General features: G+C 39.4%; 1 protein-coding gene across 1 annotated transcript in view; it reads left to right on the forward strand.

Moving 5' to 3' along the window:
- The window catches only part of Larp1b (La ribonucleoprotein 1B), a 92,003-nt gene that overhangs the window by 16,477 nt on the left and 54,958 nt on the right, over positions 1-20,568 (forward strand). Inside the window, exons 6-10 of the mRNA XM_051157759.1 lie at positions 3,217-3,360; positions 3,775-3,940; positions 7,129-7,273; positions 9,881-10,055; positions 18,049-18,221. Of these exons, the coding sequence (XP_051013716.1) occupies positions 3,217-3,360; positions 3,775-3,940; positions 7,129-7,273; positions 9,881-10,055; positions 18,049-18,221 (803 nt within the window). The remainder of the gene's footprint in view (positions 1-3,216; positions 3,361-3,774; positions 3,941-7,128; positions 7,274-9,880; positions 10,056-18,048; positions 18,222-20,568) is intronic.

Below are 20,568 nucleotides of genomic sequence, written 5' to 3' on the forward strand. Positions count from 1 at the left end.
TATGTACCTGACCTGAGACTTTCACTTACCTTCCTGCCTCAGCCTCCCAAGTGATAGGATTACAAAGAGATGCCATCTGGCCTTCTAGTCTTTGTTACAGGTGGCTCCTTCCCCATGTGGCCTGTCATTACACATTCCTTAGTTGTTTTTCTCTTTAATCTCCACCATTGTCTTAGTAGTTCTTTTGCTTTGTCTTTCCTGACATTGATTTTTTTTTTAAAGGACAATGATAACAATGATTGAATTAAGGTATTTATTAGTAGGAACCTTTTCTAATCCTCACCCTAGCTCCCAAAAAACTGACACAGAGACCTATTAAATTTATTCAACAAGATTTAAACATTATAACTGGGCACTCATCTCTTCTAACCCAATTATGCTGCTAGTCTGGCTACCTCCCAGCTCATGCTTTGTTACCTGCCATTTCAGCCTTGCCTTTGGTCTCTCTGTCTTCATGGTGAGCCCCTGCTTGTCCTCCGGGTCACCTCCCTTAGAAAGGAAGTCAAGCCTTCCTATTTCTTCTGCCCAGTCATTGGCTGTCCAGCCTCTTTATTAAACCAGTCAGAGATAACTGGGGAGCATTGGTTACACAACATTGATTCAGTTGATTCATATAAACGACAGTGCCCACATCTGGACTGCAGCCGGACCTCAGGGCACAGAAACCAGCATCTGAATACACAGGGCACAACACCACCCCACAGCATCATACTGTTAAATTATTATTTTTCGAGACAGTTTCTTTGTTTCGAGACTCTTTCTATTGAGGCTGGCATAGAATTCAGAGATTAGCCTGCGTCTTTCTGCCTCCACTTAAAATGCTGGAATTAAAGGCATGCACCACTACTCCCTGCAAGGCAATAGGATTATTTTAAACAGACATTCTTTACTTTGGGTTTTATTTTTGGTCCTTTTCCCTTATGATTGGTTTCAAATTACAAATTTTTTTTTACTAGAAATACTTTAAAAAACAAAACAAAACACAAAAAAGAGAGTCTCCCTTTACAGACCAGAGATCCACCTGCCTCTTGTGCTTCCCAATTGCTGGGAGTAAAAGTGTGTGCCACAGCGCTTGGCTTCTAATACTTTTTAAAGTGACACTTATGTTTAAATCACATTAAACTTTTTGTGAGTTTATTATGGCATGATATAAAATAAGGCCTTTCAGATTAATCTATATTAGACACGATTTTACTGTCAAGACCTTTAACACAAAATCATCCTACTTCAACCTTCCAATGGCTAACATTGTAGGTGTGTGGAAGCATTTTTTAGCCAGAATATTTTAGGGTCTGGAGAGATAGCTCAGTGGTTAAGGATGCTTACTGCTCTTGAAGAGCATCAGTCCCAGCACCCCATGGCAGCCACCTGTAACTCCCGTTCTAACATCCGTGTGCTCTAATCCACATACAAACAGAAACATAAATTACAAAGAATTTTAAATTGTTGTTGCCAGTTGGAGTTATGGAGCAGCAGCTCTCAGTGGGGGAGACAATGTTGGATGGCCTTACTGAGGGATGAATAGATGAAAGGGGTTTTGTCTAATGAGTGGAAGTGATGGGTGATGCAAAATATCTGAAGAGCATGCACGGTAATTCCATCTCACCCTCACCTACCCAGCATCCAAAAGATGAGGTTGAACAGCACTCAGGAGGTAGAGGCAAGCAGATCTGAGTTTGAGCCATCCTCTGGTCTACAGAGTTCCAGGATAGCCAAGGATACCCACAAAAACCCTATTTTGAAAAACAAACAAAAAACGCAAAATCTTTGTCTCTATAATGTTTGTTTACATAAATATTAGATTATTCCAATTTAGTTTTAAAGTTTTCACTCTCACTAACAGTACACAATGTCCTATCTCTTCTGTCTTGATCATCATTTTAGGGATCATAGCATAGCTTGGTTGTAGGGTATGAGCCAGCACACATAACACCCTATATTACCAAAAAAACAAAGTTTGTATCACAGGACTTTAAACTGCCTATCAGACTGGATCAATGACTCTTTTCCTCAGGGCCAATCAGATGGAGCATCATTTTTATGTTTGTTGACTACTTGTATGTCCTTGTTTTGCCTGTTAGCAATTTCCTCCTTTATGGTGCATATTTTATGCTTGCATAAGACAGACAGTAGAGAGTGTATTATAGATACAATTCTTGTTCTACATGTACCCTAATCTGGATTTAAAAAAATTTTTTTTTAATTTCTTATTTTTATGTTTTGGTTTTTCGAGACAGGGTTTCTCTGTGTAGCCTTGGCTGTCCTGGACTCGCTTTGTTGACCAGGCTGGCCTCGAACTCACAGTGATCCGCCCACCTCTGCCTCCCGGAGTGCTGGGATTAAAGGCGTGCGCCACCACCACCCTGTCTAATCTGGATTAAAAAAAAAATATGCTTTCACACATTCTCTTTTCCTTACATATCTTGTGGAAAATTTTTTTTTCCCAAGACAGGCTTTCTCTATGTAACCTTGTCTGTCCTGGATTCACTTTATAGACCAGGCTGGCCTCCAACTCACAGCAATCTGCCTGCCTCCGCCTCTGCCTCCAGAGTATTGGGATTAAAGGGGTGTAGCATCATGCCTGGCTGGAAATAATATTTTTTAGAGGAGTTTTACATCTAAACTCAATAGCCTTGGAGCACTGTGAATATGTATATAACAGTACATCCTTAGCAGAAGACTCTTTGTCTTGCTAGGCCGTCATTTACTTATTAAAGAATGTTCTTTATATGCCCAGTACACTCTTCATCCACTTTTTAAGCCAAAGATATTAACAGTCTCCTTGGATTTCTTCCTTGTTGAAAGCCAGCCTCTGGAAGGTTTAGGTAGGAAAGTCTAGGAGGGCCAAGTCAGCCGGGGTTGCCAAGTCAGATTCCATCTCAACCCCCCACCCCCGAAAAAAAAGAGGAGCCAGGCCTGGTGGTTAACACCTGCCTTTAATCCTATCACTTGGGGTATACGCAGGCAGACCTGAATTCAATGCCAGCCCCAGCCACATAGTGATACCTTGTCTGGAAAAAAAAAGAAAAACTTAAAGAGAGGTGGGTTGAGGGTGAACATAGTCAAAATTCATTGTATGCATATGATATTATAAAAAACAAAACATGCTTTTAAAATCAAAAGAGGAAAAAATGGCAAAGGCATTTACTATGTTTTCATAAAGATAATTGTATTATTTTATTGCAAATTTGAATGTATTAAATATTTTATTTTAAGGTTGGAGACGGGATAGAGAAAAGAGAGACGATCAAGATGAAGTGTCCAGTGTGAGGAGTGAGGGTGGTACCATCCGAGGTGCCGCTAGAGGCCGGGGAAGAGGCCGGGGCCGAGGAAGAGGCCGAGGCCGAGGAAACCCTAGATGTATGTGACAAGAGTCTTTTTTTAAACCTCTGTTAAATTAGATGAGCTTTGAAAAAAGTTAGCAAATGTTCTCACTTTTCATATCACCCTATAATATGTTAATGTTTTTTCATTTTTATTTGTATGTGTGATTGTTATATGTGTGTTTAGGTCAGTGTGCCGTGGTGTGCATGTGGAAATCAGAGTACAAGTCCTGCCATGTGTGACCTGGGGGCTATATTCAGGGTATTAGGACCGGTGACCGGTGAGGGCATCTCACTGGCCCTCTTTCATGATGTCAGCTAATTATTTTGGTTTGACAGTAGATTTGGATTTGAGTTTGAAGCTGTTCATTTTGGATTTCTCTTTATGGTTACTGCTTACTTGTTCTTTTTGAAGTTGTGGTCACCTTTCTTTTACTTTATTTGTGTCCAGTGAACTTTGATTATTCATACGGATATCGAGAGCCAGGGGAAAGGGCTGGTCAGCCATTTCCCCCAGAGCCCAACAGCAGCATGATGTACTACTACGATGACGGCACAGGCGTGCAGGTGTACCCTGTGGAGGAGGCGCTGCTGAAAGAATACATTAAGCGCCAAATGTAAGTAGATGTCACACTAGCACAGGACAGTCAAGTCTGTTTCTGTCTGACTATTATATTTTTAGAACTGTAGTAGTAAAAAAATTAAGAGAATGAGAAAATTATTCTAATTTTTTCCTAAGAGACTGACAAAAATAGGTATCTATAAAATTTTCTCTTTGCTCATGTTCCTGTCATTTTCCTAAGATTAGTTAAAATATCATTGCATAATGAGAAAATATGAAAAAATAAGACTAAAATTTTGGCCTATTATTTGAAGTAAAGCCAAATGTGTCTCATTTGCAAATACCTGAAACTTTGCAAGAGGGCTGGTGTGGTGGCGCATGCCTGTAACGCCAGCGCTACACTAGAGTGGCTAAAGCAGAATCACTGAGTTCGCAGCTAGCCCGAGATGCAGAGCAAAACCCTGTTCTCAAAAAGCAAAACAAATATGAAAAATAACAATAATAAAAACACATAAGTGATTAATTTAGTGCCTAATTTTTAAAAAATTTTCATAACAATTGATTGCTAGTGTCTGTGTTTTATCTTTAAGCTCTTATTTCTTCAGGACAGTCTACTAAAGAAGACTGTTTTCGTTAAGACTGTAGTTTTCCAGAGGAACTAGCCTTTTGCTTGTTTCAAATATGCATAATATATATATATACCACAAAACCTTCCCAAATGGTTTATGTAACCAACTGGGTAAAATCTTAATTATTTTTCTACCTTACATAATAAAGGAAAACAGTCTAATTTTGAGAAGTCATAAGCATTTTATTTACTTATTATTTTTTGGTTTTTAGAGACAAGGTCTCTCTGTGTAGCATTAGCTGTCCTGAACTCACTTTGTAGACCAAATTGGCCTTGAACCCCCAGTAATCCACCTGCCTCTGCCTCCCCAGTGCTGGAATTAAAGGTGTGTGCCACCACGCCCAGTATGGTATACACATTTTAAAACATCAATTTTATAAAAAGAAACCAGACCCTTCTCTATGACTAGATTAATTTTTTCATTGGTCACCCAGGCAGGACCTTTGGTTGCCTTGGTGGTTGATGCCGTGGACGGAGTGCAGAACAGCTTGCTTATATTGTTCTTGCTTCCTTTGTTACACTTGACAAAAACTGAGAAAAGGGCCTTTTTATGTCAACTTCACACTGTTATTCCTGTCTTCTTTTGTAACCCTTACTGCTAGCTCCCTTCTAACACCGGACAGTGAGCATGCACCTCCATGTCAGGATAGCTGACCTCCAGTGGGCATGGGAGGGAGGGCAGAGCAGAGCTACTTCCTGTTGACAGTTTCTGGTCATGCAGTGTAAAATGCTAAGGTAGGACATGTATGACCCCTAGCACACTGAGCAAATCAGACATGGTCATGACTCCTTTTTGTTTTTTCAGTGTCAGGGTTTTTGGCAAACATTCATTGAGTTCTCTTAGAGAAGCTGGCTCACAGGCTGCTCACTGGAGCTGAGGCTTTGAGGAGCTGTGATTTAGACTGTGTCATGGCTGTTTCTAGTCTAGTCTTTAGGCGATGGATTAGGAGGGTTTGCATTTGCTTTTTAAGTTTTCATTGTACCTTGGTTGTACTAATTATTTTACTAATACTACACTCTAACCAACTGAGCTAATTGGGTAGCTGAAAATATATTTTAAAGATGTGTCACTATTCCTAATGGGTAGTCTCAGTCACTTTGAATGAAAATTTTATATCAATTTTTTAAAATGTAAGAACATTTTTTAGACTTTAAATGGAGCCCGCTTGCCTGAAACTCCTAGTCCCTCCTTGGTCTGTCACACGCTGGGTGAAAATTTAACACTATGATTAGTTCTTTTTGGGATACTCTCTTGTCATTCATATTTACAGATTAGTATGTTTGAAACCCAAAATAGACTTTAGCTAATAATGATTTGTGGGTTTACTTATGTAGTTTGGTCTTCACAATGGATCATGTTTAAAGGGGAGCTTATTACTGATTTAGGAATCGCCATAGTAACTTATGGCTACATCAACTGTCCCGTGCTTTGTAATCTCATTTCAAGATTCTGAGGCACTGAGTAGGCATTTGAGATGCAATAAAAACCAGAACGATTACTTTGGTTTTCTTGATTATTTAAGAGTAAATGGTTTATTAGTGTTGCTGAGTTCTCTGTGAGAACTTTGAACTTTTGACTGGTAACTGTAACGCAGGACAGATTTAGATGTCTTTTTTTGTGTTTTTATTTTTGTTTTTGTTTGTTTGTTGAGACAGGCTTTCTCTGTGTTATTCCTTGCTGTCCTGGAGCTAACTCTATAGACCACCAGGCTGGCCTTAAACAGAGATCCGCCCGCCCGCCTCTGCCTCCTGAGTGCTGGGATTAAAGGTGTGCGCCACCACACCCGGCTTTAAGATAGCTTATGTTTTTAAAGTGGGGTAAATTTCCCCTCCCCTCACAAATGAAATGTTACCCCAAACCACTTGTTAGTATTAGAGGTGCTTAGCTCTTCAAAGTTAGAATTTGGGAGTTTTACACTAAAAAGTATAAAATTGTGTGCATTCCCCTAACTTGTTGCCTCTTGAGAACTTTCTCTGGGATTGGAAAGCTGTAAGATTGCCAGCTATGCTGTCACCATGGGATTCTCTGTCCCAACTGGGGTCCTGATCTTTGTCTTTAGAGCTCTCTCCCAACCCCCTGCTCCAGACAGTGTTTCTCTGTGTAGCCTTGGCTGTCCAGGACTTTGTAGACCAGGCTGGCCTTGAACTCATGTCTCCCTGAGTTCTGGGATAAAAGGCATGTACCACCACACCTGGCTTGTAATGGAATCTTTAACCTTCAATGAGTGACTCATTGATAAATTCAGGGCTGTAGCCTTTTCATTTACCTAGCATGGATAGGGCTAGATTTGTTAATGAGATTCCAAACAACATAAACAAATGGATTTTAAAATTAGCTTTTAATTGATTAAACTAAGTGAAGTTAATCTATATAGTAGTAATTTTTAATCAGTATTCTACATTTCTCCTTGTGTGTAAAAGAAATGATCAATTGAGCAGGGTTTTGTTTGGCCTCATATTTTCCCTGTTGCTATGTGATATTCCGTGTTATACTTTGCCTAACTGTAAGATAGTATTACTAACTAGAGGCGAATGTTTTTGTAGCAGTTGTAAGCAGTGGGTATAGCTCTGTGTTGCCGAGTGAGTGGATGAACTCATGTCCTCTCCTTTCCTAGTGAGTATTATTTCAGCATAGAGAATTTGGAGCGGGACTTCTTTCTTCGCAGAAAGATGGATGAACAGGGATTCCTGCCCATTTCCCTGATTGCTGGCTTTCACCGTGTGCAGGCTCTCACCACAAACCTTAATCTCATCTTGGAGGTAAATATTTGTTTAAAAAAAATAATTTAAGGGGCTGGAGAGATGGCTCAGTGTTTAAGAGCGCCGCCTGCTCTTCTAAAAGTCCTGAGTTCAAGTCCCAGCAACCACATGGTGGCTCACAACCATCTATAATGTAACCTGGTGCCCTCTTCTGGCCTGCAGGTAAACAAGCAGACAATACTGTATACATAATAATAAAATAAAATCTTAAAAAAAATTTAAGTTATTTTCAATTTTCAAAGAACCTAAAACTGCCCTAAAAGTAGTGTTAAAGTGGACTGCTCAGGGGTAGAGCATTTGGCCAGCGTACATGAGGTCCTGGGTTTATTATCACCAGGAGTATCAAAATGGGGGGGGAAGCGGGGGAAGAAAGAAAAGTGGGTTGCTGAAATGCTTTTGTGAGTAAGGGTACTAACCCTGAAGACATGTCTTATTCCTGTAGCCCACATGGTGGGAGGAGAGAACTGATTCCTACAAGTTCTCTGACTCCACACTCTGGGCATGTGTTTTTAAAAAGTATCCTAATTATGGTGTTTGCTAAGGATCACTTTTGGTCCCAGCACTGGGGATGGGGGGTTAGGGAGGTAGTGGCAGATTGATCTCTTGGGTTCCAGGGCAGCCTGGTCTACAAAGTGAGTTTAGGAGAGCCAAGGCAACAACAACAAAAACAAATAATTTTTGGGAAGTTCAGGACAAGCCTGAGCTACAGAGTGAGACCCTGTCTCAAAATTAACCAACTGCCCCATCCTACTCCTGCACAAGTATGCTAGGCATAGAGATAAAAAGCCACCCAGGAGACTGAGGCAGTAGGAGTCCTTGAGTCCATAAGTTCTAGATTGGTCAGCTGTCATCTCAATAAATATAATAAAAAGCTGCCAATCTGTAGTTCCTACGTTCTGAGAACTTTCCAACTTTTTTCTGTTTTTATGAAACTTCTATTTTCAACCTTCTTTAGTATTTAGTCTTTCTGACTTCTCTACTTGTTGAATTTTCATGCACTTTAGGAAACCTTCCCTTCACACATAAATACACACATGTATACACGCACATGCTCACTCATAGACCACAGGTAGCTCAGACATGTTTCACACCTGATGTCATTGTGGAGCTGAAGCTGGCCTTGAACTTGTGATTCCCCTGCCTCTCCAACTGAAGGGCTGTGCTCTAACTGGGCCACCATTCCAGTCTGGGAAGGTTAACCAGACAAAGCCTTTCTAGCTTTTTAGTCAGAATTTTGGAGGCCCAAAATATCAGTGTACACAGATCTCATTTAGGTCAAGACTATCACGCTTTGGGATTTTAAAAAAGGCTAGTTTTTAAATGGGTCTTTACTTAAACTTTTCACGTATAGTTGTTCTTTTTAGAATTTTGTTGGCATTTTTCTTTGATAATAGGGTTGTCATCCTCCTACACTACCCTCCTTAGTGTTCAGATTGTAGGCATGTGCTATTATGCCTGGCTGTATTCTATAATTTTTCAGAAGGCATGAATAGTGAATGGAAGATATTAATAGTGAGTGCTTCATTTCTTTTAACTTTGATTTCCCCCTGTTCATTTGCTGAAGACAGAATGCAAAGCCTTATATGTGGTCCCACTAAGTAGGTTGTTTCCTTCACAGGGAATAAACTCCATAGGGTCTGTAAAGCAGACCTGATCACCACCACACTACAGAAGCCCTGCCTCCACAGGGTCTATAACAAACAGTTATTGTCTCGTCTTTGGCCAGTAATCAGTCAGTTGTCTTTTTATTAACAATCAAATGATCAATGGTTTCTTTTTTTGTACTTTCCTCTTGAGATAGGGTCTTTATAGCCCAGGCTTGCCTCCACTCCCCGGGGGCTGGGATTACAGGCAGGCTTCACTATGCATAGTTTCCCTTCAGGTACTTGTGATCAAACTCAGAACTTCTGTCATGTTCGGGAAGTACTTTAACAAGTAAGCTACATCTTCAGCCTCCATTATGCACTTATTTTTTTGACCATGGGAGTTAGGGCAGACAGAGTTTCATACACATGTAGCCCAACCCAGCCTCATGCTCCCATGCACCTAAAATGACTCTGAGAACTTTGGTTACTTCCACCATTCATCTCAAGTACCCCATTTCCTGAATTCTGGTTCTGGTTTGGTTTTGGATTTTGTTTTATTTTGTTTTGTTTTTTGAGACAGGGTTTCTCTCTGTTAGCCTTGGCTGTCCTGGACTCGCTTTGTAGACCAGGCTGGCCTTGAACTCACAGTAATCCACCTGCCTCTGCCTCCCTAGTGCTGGGATTAAAAACTTGCACCACCACGCCTGGCTTGGTTCCGGTGTTTTTGAGACAGGATTTTACTATGTAATATTAGCTCTGATTGGCCTTCTGAGTAGACTAAGCTGTCCTCAAACTTGGCAGAATCATCTTGCCTCTGCTTCCTGGGATTTTAGGTATCTCGATACCTGAAAAATTACAAACACAGCCAATATCCTAACAGTAATTTATGGTTATTTTTAGACACATTAGCTATACTACAGTCTACTACATTGAAGCTTCATAATTTTTAGAATAGAAATACAAAGCATACAACTAAGAACTTATGAATGTCACTTTAATAGCTTAAACTCTCTATTGTCAGGCACTTAAGGATAGCACAGAAGTAGAAATTGTGGATGAAAAAATGAGGAAAAAGATAGAACCAGAAAAATGGCCAATCCCAGGCCCTCCTCCACGAAATGTGCCACAAACAGACTTCTCTCAGTTGATTGATTGTCCAGAGTTCATACCAGGCCAAGCCTTTGGCTCCCATACAGGTAACTGCTTTTCTTCTAGTGCAAATATTGTAACAGTGGGCTGCTTGATGAGTCTACCTATTTATCTGTAGCTTATTGAGCTTTCATAAAAAGCAAAACAACAACAACAAACCTAAAGCTAGTTAAATGATTCTCAGTCCTCCCAACCCTACTTATATTATCTCCCAGATAAACTATAATTATGCAGAATCATAGGTAAAGCTCTGTTTATGTCTCTTCATCTTAGATTTTGTGTGTGCTTTGTATGGTCTTCTTATCTTTTAAAAATTCTACTAAGCGACTGTATATCATGCTACTTTTCTCCATGTAAAACCAAAAGAGCCAAAATTTGTGCCCAGGGGTAGGCTAGTCTTCCTTGACTTTTGTTACGAATGTACTTAATGTTTCTTGAAAATGTATGATAACCCATTTTCTAAAATATAACTGGGCTTTAAAAACCTGGTTCTTTTGAGTTTCCAAAAACTACATTAGTGTTAAGAATTTTTTTTTGCCTGGTTCATTTTAAAGATAATTGCTCTTGGGAAAAATATGTGTGCTTAACCTTTTTTCAGTCAGGGTGATGATCTACTGATGCTCTTGGATGTCATATGATCGGAATGTACAGTGGAGTAGGTGACTCCCTGAAATACCATGTAAATATGAGAGCAAATCGTGCTGCAGAAGTGAGAGTGACCATACTGTCTTCTGTGCAAGAATGCCTACGCCCACCCCCTTGTGGAGAAGGTTGGGCCAGCCTGCAGTGGAGATAACCACCTTTACGATTATGATGTGAGACAGACCAGAGGACTGCTGTTGTTACTGTAGGAGCTTCTCCTTTCTATGTCATTAGCTTAGGCTGCACGGGCTACTTCATTCATGGTGGGAAAGTTCATTGTTATCATTGGGGAAATACTGCAAATTCTATCTTTTGTTTCCAGGCATTTATACTTTGCCCAGATCAATAAAGCAGAAAAAGAGAGGATTGAGTAGCATTTCCAAAATTGTTAGGTCCTTTGCTATTTGACTTGCTCTTTAATATATTATACTTTGCATAACTCACATGTTGTCATATTTCACATGTACTATAAGATGTATTAATGTGAATACTTAAGGGGTAAGAAATTTAAGTTAAATAAATAAGGGCATTTTTCCTTTATGCTTCAAAATTGTTTTTAAGGGCCTTTTTTATTATTTTATTTATTATTGTGTATATATGATGTATGTGTTTTTGAGTGTGGGCATGTGTGTCATGGTGGGTATGTGTGGAGATAAGAGGACAACTTTTGAGAGTTGGTTCTTTGTTCCCACCATGGGATTCAGATATTAAACTGAGGTGGTCAGATTTGCCCAGCAAGTGCCCTCACCTTCTGAGCCATGTTGCTGGCTTCAAAACTGTATTTCCTACATTGCCATGAAAGCACTGCCTGCCTATCTATGCCTCTCAAGCCATAAACCACAATAAACTTTTCTGGTCAGGAATGTGGGCACAGCAATGATAAAAGTAACTAATAAGATTTGGTACCAAGGAGTAGAGCTGTTACTATGATAAACCTGGAACTGGTTTTCAGAAGAAATATGAAAGACTAAGGCGCTATATGCAGAGCTCAGTAGGCCATTCTTACGGAAGACCAGTATGCCAATGAAAAGGCAGAAAGTGAACATTGTGCTCAATTTTCAAAGAGGGGACAGTAAGTATTTTGTGGGGAGGTGAGCTAAAGGCTATTTGCATTTTATTCTGATGAAGACTCTGGCCATTGCTGAAAACGTAAGTCATAGATTGATTTGTACTTTGTTTGGCAGAGGCAGTTTCAAGACAACATTTCATTTAGGCTGAGGCATGTTTACCCTTCACTGCTCTTATTCAGATCTATAGCAGGAGAGAGCAGAAGGACTGGGAAATGTGCAGTTTGGGGAAGAAAAGAACATGCCCTTTAAAGTTGCCAGCAAGTGGAGTGCACACAAAGCTTTTAAAATTAGTGCCAAAAAAAGATATCTCACATTCTTCACTAAGACAGGGCAGGTGCCCTGAGGGCAAAACCTATGGAAGTCTCCAACTAATGATAATAGAAATTGATTTGAAAGAAAAGTAAACTAAACTTGAGACTGTGGCTGATAGGTTCCCTGGTGTATAAATAGACTCCTATGAGAAATGTTCCCAGGTTTGGAGGGCAAATTATACAAAGGCTACTTACAGCAGTAGTAGGAGGGGCCAGACAACATCTCAGTCTGGCAGTAGAACTTGGATGCTTCATCACCATGTAAAATGCAGGTTACAGGGTTGTGGAAGCTTACACCAGAAGCCGCTGACACTGTGTGGCAAAGAAGATTTTGAGATGCCATTGTTTGAAGCTGTGAAAGTCAAGTTACAAAGTAGACTTCCAGGCTGTTGGAAATTCCAGAAATATGGGACATCTGCCAAGGAAAACTGGAGGAGTAGAACCATCTTGTGAGAGGCTGTATGTGCTACGGGTGACAGCATTGGAGGGTGGAGCCATTCATGGGCTCTGGAGCCCAGATGATAGCACCACAAGCCCCAGAGGCCGATTACAGAGGTTTGCCCTTCTGGTTTAGGACTGCTTTTATCTGGTCTTCCTTGCTATGCCGCATCGCTTTCTGCTGCAATATGGGTGTTTACTCTGTACCATTGTACATTGGAAGCATGTAATTTGTTTTCTGAAATTGTAAAAACTCACAGTTCAGAGTTTGCCTTACATCTCAGAGACTTTGGACTTTGAACATTGCTGGGATAGTTAAAGACTATGGCGACTTTTGAATTAATTTTGCTTTATGAGATGATATGTACTGGTTTAAAAGTGTCTTCTTTGAGATTCAAATTGACAAGGCATGTACTTGTGATGATTAACCTTTATTGTCAATGTGACTGGATATGTCTGTGAGGGCATTTCCAGAGAGGTTTAAGTAAAGAGGGAAGACCCATCCTAAACATGGGCTTGGAGCACCAACATCCATCTCTCTGCTGCCCGACTACAGACACAATGTGACCAGCCACCTCATGTTCCTATCACCATGCCTTCCTGCCAGCATGGACTCTACCCCTCAAAACTGTGAGCCAAAATAAGTCCTTCTTCCCTTAAGTTGTTTCTTGTCAAGTGTTCTGTTACAGTGACAAGGAAGGTAGCTAATACACTGCCTATCAGTAAAATGTGATGGATAATTTCAGACATTTTTGTTTGAAACCAAAAATTTTTGTTTTATTCTTTTAAATTCCCTATGACCTAATTCTCTGTTATAAAGGTATTTTAGTTATAATTGCAGACAGTATGTAGAACTTGTTACTCTTTAGGTAACAAAAAACTGGGTTCTGTACAACTTGAAAGTTTCCAATGTTTTGTGCTCTCTATAGTTACTTTTCTGCAGATGTTTTGTACCCATAATTTTATCTCTCTACTAAAACTAGGATTTTTTTTGAGGTGTGTGTGTGTGTGTGTGTGTGTGTGTGTGTGTGTGTGTGTGTGTGTGTGTCTGTCTGTCTGTCTGTCTGTCTGTCTGTCTGTCTGTCTAGAGCCTTTGACTGTCCTGGAACTCTGCAGACCAGGCCAACCTCGAACTCACAAAGATCCACTTGCGTCTGCCTCCCAAGTGCTGGGATCACAGGCGTATGTTTCCATTGCCTGGCTAGGGTATGTTTTTGGTTTTTTGTTTTTCAAGACAGGGTTTCTCTGTGTAGCCTTGGCTTGTCCTGAAGTCCCTTTGTAGATCAGGCTGCCCTCATACTCACAGAGATCCACCTGCCTCTGCCTCCCCAAGTGTTGAGATCACAGGCATGCACCACTATGCCCAGCTTAGGGTATGTTTTTAAAGAGAAGTCAAATTTAGGTTTCAACTCCTAAATATTGGATGAAAGACTGAAAGTTTTTTGGTGTATGTGTGTAAACATGATGTCCTTTTTAACCAGGTTACAAGTAATTAGTTGGGAACGTTGGGTAATATAGAAAATAGTTTTTCTATATTGTAGCTGTAAACTTGGGGTTGAAGATGATATTTTTAACTAGCTTATGAACAATTAATTGGGAACATTGGGTAATAATGGAAATATTTTTCCACAAGATAGCTAAGTTAGGTCAGTCAAGTTGGAGATGCCTTTTCATTAAACATTTATGCATTATTAATAAAATTGCAAGAATAAAGTAAAAGTATTATACATTTTAGTTTTTAAACATATGTTCAAATGCATACAAATAAGCCAGTATAAATAAATGTCACATGCAAATAGATTTATAAATGAAGAAATATATGGGTTCCTGATAGAATCACGCTGATTTGAATTAGTTCATAGGAATAAATCTGCCCACTTCCATTTCCTATGAATCTTCACATTCTGACCTTGTTAATTACTTATAGATGCTCGGAGAAGTAGTATGTCACTATATGTTGGAGAAGAAAGAAGGTAGGAAGTATAGACAGACTTCTTATGTAACTATATGTGAAGAAGAGGAGTGAAGCTTTTAGTTAATACCCTAATCTCATATTAGAGTATCTTAACATTTGATTATATTTTTGTGCCACTTTTATGGTAAAATGTTTTAACATAATCCTTTTCATCACAGAAATTTAAATACCTACTTTTTCCTCTTTGGAGGTTGAATTGTGTAACATGGGTTGGCATTGCCACCGAGCAGAAGATCTTAATCACCACAAAAGGTTGATTTTCAGACTGGTAAGATGACTTCTGGAATGCAGGGTTTGCTTTGTGGGTGTGGTGTACTGTCAGCTCACGATGTGCAAGAGGGCCTAATGCTTACTAAAAAGGCTGAGGGACTTCTTTTGAAAGCTGTATGCAGAGGTTCCTAAAGAAATCCTCATTACTCAGACCCACAATGAAGGGAAAAGCCACACCATATCAAAACATACATTTATCTTTGGAGAGCCAGGCTGATATTTTTCATTTAACATAAAATCAGCAAAGGCAAACTATTCATATTCTCACAAATTTTAACCAAGGTATTATGTGTCTAAATAATTTTATCTATGTAAATTAATGTCAGAAACTCCAAAGTATAATTAAACTTTTGATTTTATGTTATTAAAGATAAAGTTTGAAGTATTTGTTAAAAATTAGGAGTCTAGTGGCACACGCCTTTAATCCCAGCACTCAGGAGGCAGAGGCAGGTGGATTGCTGTGAGCTCGAGGCCAGCCTGGTCTACAAAGCAAGTCCAGGACAGCCAGGGCTACACAGAGAAACCCTGTCTCAAAAGACCAGAAAAAAAAATTAGGAGTCTAGAAAACAAGACAGGTTATATGTATAAGTTTAAATATTTTCCTTTGCCACATATTTTAATATTTCATTTCTAAGCACAAATTTTTAGTATAATAAGACAACTCGTGGTAAATAAAACTATAATTCAAGTTTAGAGGACCTCAAGAGATGATCATATAATAAACTGTTAGGTGGGTATAAGAAGGCTACACTTGTGCATTAAAATAGTAACTATTGGGGCTAGAAAAGGTAGCTTTAGCTGTTAAGACCACTTGCTGCTCTTCTAAAAAACTCTTGTAGGGCAGCTCATAACAGCTTGTAACTCTAGATCCAGGGGATGCAGCACCTCTTCTGGTCTTCTCAGGCTCCCACACACAGGTGGCACCCCTCCCTTAAATAAAAAGAAACAAAATAAAAGCTACAGTTTTTATTTTCCTACTTTGGTTCCCATTACTCTTCTGACATTTAGATCGTAACTATATGTAGCAATTCAGTTAAATTTAATGATAGTTGTGTAAGGAATTAAGTTATCCCTATAGTGGTTCTTTGTGTTCCTTTAAAACTGGTCATTGGTGCCAGGTGGCACCCTGTCTTGAAAACCCAAACACACCACCCCCTGCAAAACATACAAATAAACAAACAAACAAAAAGGAACTCTTCCATATAGTGGGGAAAGGAGGCCCCCCCCCTTGGTCTTAGACCTAGGGGAGGGGAATAGGGTGAAAGCAGGAGGGAAGGAGGGATGGGAGGAAACAAGTCATAGGATAATAATTGAGCTGTAATTTGAATAAATTAATAAAAATTTAAAAATTAAAATCTGGTCATTGTATAAATATTTCAGAATATTAGAAAAGCAGCTCTCTGGAATTGTTTTTCATACACCTCTCAGTGTGGAAAAGAATAATCATTTGTACTAGTTTTGGAGCCACAGTGTCCGGGCGGGGGTGGGGGGTAGCCTTAAACTACAAAATGTTTGCCGGGTGTGGTGATACATATCTTTGGTCCTAGCAGAAGGAGGCAGATCGCTTGTGAGTTCCAGGCCAGGCTGGTCTACCTTGCAAGTTCTAGGCAAAGAGGGCGGCACAGTGAGACTAAAAACCAAATCAGGAACCAAACAGAAACACTTAATTTCAGTATCTTTTCATAGATATCTTTATTTAATATAGGCACATTATTATAACATGTCTAATGTAAATCTTTGCTTGTCTGGAACAGAAGATACCAGCTCGTTTTTAGATGCATATTTCAGAACTAGCCTCATTTCAAGTTCTTTGTTTCTGGGTATCAAATCCAAAGGCCTGCCATCATCCACATGCTTTAAAGCCTATGCCTACTATATTGACTAGGACATTCTGTAGCCTTTTCTATCCTAAATCAACTTACCTCTTTAAAAATAACAGTGATCTGATGATTGCATCCATGTGTCAAAGGGGAAGATACTAAATCCAACTCTAGGATGCTTATGGAAATAAATGTTGCAAACCTCATCACACACATTCCTGCTCTGTGCCTTTAATTTAGTAAGTAAAAGACTAGTGTTCATCTGTTTCAACTTTCTGCATATGACATTCACCTTTGAGGTGCTTTTTTCCTGAATTTTTGGTGTTTTTACTGACTTAATTTGAAAGAAGTGATTTTTAGAATTTTAGATCATACATTTGTAAAAATACATTTTGTGTATATTCAAGGTTAAAAGTTATCTTCTGAACCGGGGGTGAAATTATAACTTAAACTTCTGAAAAACAGCTTAGAGAAAACAATTTGAGTTTTATAGAGTTTATTTTGACTAATAATAACTGAAAAGGTAAGGTGAAGAAGGGTTTATTTTTTTAATGTTTTTATAAAAAAGCTTTGTTTTTATGTACATTGGTGTTTTGCTCACATGTACATCTATGAGTGCATCAGATCCCTGGAATTGGAGTTACAGACAGTTGTAAGCTGCCATGTGGGTATTGGGAGTTGAACCTGAGTCCTCTGGAAGAGCAGCCAGTGCTCTTAATCACTGACCCATCCATCCAGCCCCCAAAGTTTTACCTTAAAAAAAAAAAAAGATGTGTTCATTTTTTATTTTTGTGTATGTTTGCCTGCATGTATGCATGCATGCCTGCCATGTGTGTGCCTGGGGCCTGGTGCCTGTAGAGGTCAGAAAAGGAAGCCAGATACCCTAAAATTGGAGTTATGGGTTGTTGTTGTCTGCCATGTAGATGCTGAGCCCTGAAAAGAACAGCAGGTGCTCTTGCCACCAAGCCATTTCTCTAGCCCGAGAAAGGCCCTTAAACTCCGAAAGTGTTAGATGTTTTACTGTGTGCTTTTCTGTGGTGACATGTATTTTGTAGTGTTCAGCATGAGGTATGCTGTACGTGGTTTGCACTGTTTTTCATGCAGGAACTGTGGGCATAGAAGTAATGGCTACTGTAGTTTACATCTGTCAGGAAATCATTTTGCCTTGACTATCATGTAGATTTAAACTACCTGTGGCTTAATAGCAGTTTACACCCTGTAGTTCAGTGTATAGGTTGAAGACTTCACTGTTTGGTTCTCCAGTAAACTGACCATCATAATTGCTGACTCACTGATAACTCTTGACGCTGTAATGAATATGATGCTCTGTGTAAGTGTTGGTGACACTCCCTCATTCGGTGGCTTTCCTTTGGAATATTTGAAAATTATGGAAAGGGTTTGAAATTGATTATCATGTTTTTATACAGGAAAAATCCATATTAAGGCAAGATGAAATGCAGTTTATAGGTAAGAAGAACCAGTATTTTAATTGCAGAACTAATTTAAAATTTTAGAGTCTGCCCCAAACTCTCCAAGAATTGGAAGTCCATTGAGCCCAAAGAAAAATACTGAAACAAGTACCTTCCGAGTGATATCTAGAGGTTTGTCTAGCAGCTTACCTGACCTGGACGCAGAACCATGGGTAGAAGTAAAAGAAAGGCATCGTCCATCCGCAGTGGCATTGAAGGTAGGTTTCAAACCCTTCAATGTGTGCTTTGGGTATAATATATAATTAATGGGTTTTCTGTTTGTCATATAAATAGATTTTGAAAGGTTTTAAAAATTGCAGTTGTGTCCTTCAAGAGAAACTTCAGTTGCTTTTTTGAAAAGTAAATTGTATCTTCTCTTTAAGATACATCTTTTAATCTTAACATAAGTAGAGAATGCTTCGACTTGGTCTTTTCATTTAACACTAATTTTTTCTATGTGATAATTTTAAGTAATATTTCAATTTCAGTAAAGTTTATACATTTCTTTTTTTAAAAATTTTTTATTAATTTATTCTTGTTACATCTCAGTGGTTATCCCATCCCTTGTATCCTCCCATTCTTCCCTCCCTCCCATTTTCCTCTTATTCCCCTCCCCTATGACTGTTCCTGAGGGGAATTACCTCCCCCTGTATATGCTTATAGGGTATCAAGTCTCTTCTTGGTAACCTGCTGTCCTTCTTTTGAGTGCCACCAGGTCTCCCCCTCCAGGGGACATGGTCAAATGTGAGGCACCAGAGTACGTGAGAAAGTCATATCCCACTCTCCACTCAACTATGGAGAATGTTCTGTCCTGTATTGTCCTTCGCTTACTAGGAAACTGGGACAGAGGGAAGGCATCCTATTGGGACTCTAGATGAGAGAAGCATGGGAAAATAGCAAAGTAGAAGGATCCAGAGGGTCCTAGAAGCCTACAAGTAGAACATTATGATAGGCAGATTTGGGCCCAGGGGTCCCGCTCAAACTAAGGCACCAGCCAAGGACAATACAGGCGGTAAACTTTAAACCCCTACCCAGTTTAAACATTTCTAAAATTTAAGTTTTATTATTCGTAAGGGTCTTAAGGCACATGTTAGGGTGAGTCGATGTAACAAGAAGAAAGAAGCAAATGGGCTTCTTGGTACACGAGAAAGTATCAGATGCTTGTAAAAGGGCCAGAGGAAATTACCTGGCATTTTTTGACTGTTGGCTGATGCACAACTTACTATAAAATGTTGTAACTCTAGCAGAATAACTACTTTCTACAAGCAAAAGTTGAAAAACCTAGGTAAAATTGTGTGCTTATGTGGGTGTGAATAACTTGTCTTGTGATAGATAGTTGCAGTGGTTTTCTGGAATGCTTATTTTTGGGGAGAGTGGGTGAAGGGATGGGTGAGATGCATTATTTCTTAGAACTGTTTGAATGCTCAGAATAAAAATGCTTGCCAAAGTTTGGAGTAAGTGCTGCTTGGCTGCTTGGACATTGAAGGTAAGCTCTATAAGGAAAGATAAACAATTATGAACTGAGCTATGTGAAGTAGAGAATGCTAGGGTTTTAAAGGTTGCTAAACTAGGCTCTCTGTCCTGGAGACCCGAGGACAGAGAGGAAACTGGAATTTCAAAGACCCTACCTTTGCCCAAGTTAGCAAACACTTTCTTGTAACTCAGCGGGTGCTCTGTGTCTAGTGGAAGTCAGGAGTACGGCTGATGATCCACAGTACCCTAAGAGCCCCACATGTTCTAAAGTCTCACCAAGCCCAATGTCAATAGTGCTGAGTTTATGAAGCCTTAATAAGCAGGGCAAAACCTTTAGTTCCAGCACTTAAGAGGCCAAGGCAGGCAGATTTCTGTGCCTTTGAGGACAGTCGGGGTTACACAGAGAAACTCCTGTTTTGAAAAACCAAAATAAGAAAGAAGTCTTTTTCTTCCATAAATTCATATACTAAAGGTACAAGTCAGGTCCTCAAGTGTACCAGGCAAGTGTTCTACCACTGAGCTACATCCCAGACCCTGAAACAGATACAGTGTATTTAAATGTTGCAGAAAAACACCACATTCCAAGGTGTGTACTCCAAAGGCTCAAGCACCTTTGGAAAAAAATCATAACCTTACTGGGTCCTTGTGGGGATTGTATTCCTATGCTAAGGCATCAAAACGCTACTTTACACATTTGTTATCCCTTTCTATATCTAAAATGACAACATTTTAAAATCTCCTTTCCTAGCACCATATAATATTATATTAAATCTTAAAATTGATAGTTTCTATAATAGTCAGTTTTTACATTGTTTATTTGTGTGTACACGTAGATTGTCAGAGAACAACTTCAGCAGTCAATTCTCTCCCTCTACCAAGTGGATTCCAGAGATTAAATTCAAATCCTCAGGTCCTCTTACCTACTAAACCATCTGTCCACCCTATTCCATCAATTTTGTGAAGTCTATTTTAGAATATTTGTTGTCTTTTAATAATTATTTGTGGATTTTGGTTGGTGGTTCTTATCACTCTTATAGTAAATTGTAGACTTGCCTTCTGGCTTGTGGCTTGTGAATACAGCCTGCTCACCCT

The sequence above is a fragment of the Acomys russatus genome, chromosome 15 (genome assembly GCF_903995435.1).
Source record: "Acomys russatus chromosome 15, mAcoRus1.1, whole genome shotgun sequence".
In the NCBI taxonomy this organism is placed as follows: domain Eukaryota; kingdom Metazoa; phylum Chordata; class Mammalia; order Rodentia; family Muridae; genus Acomys; species Acomys russatus.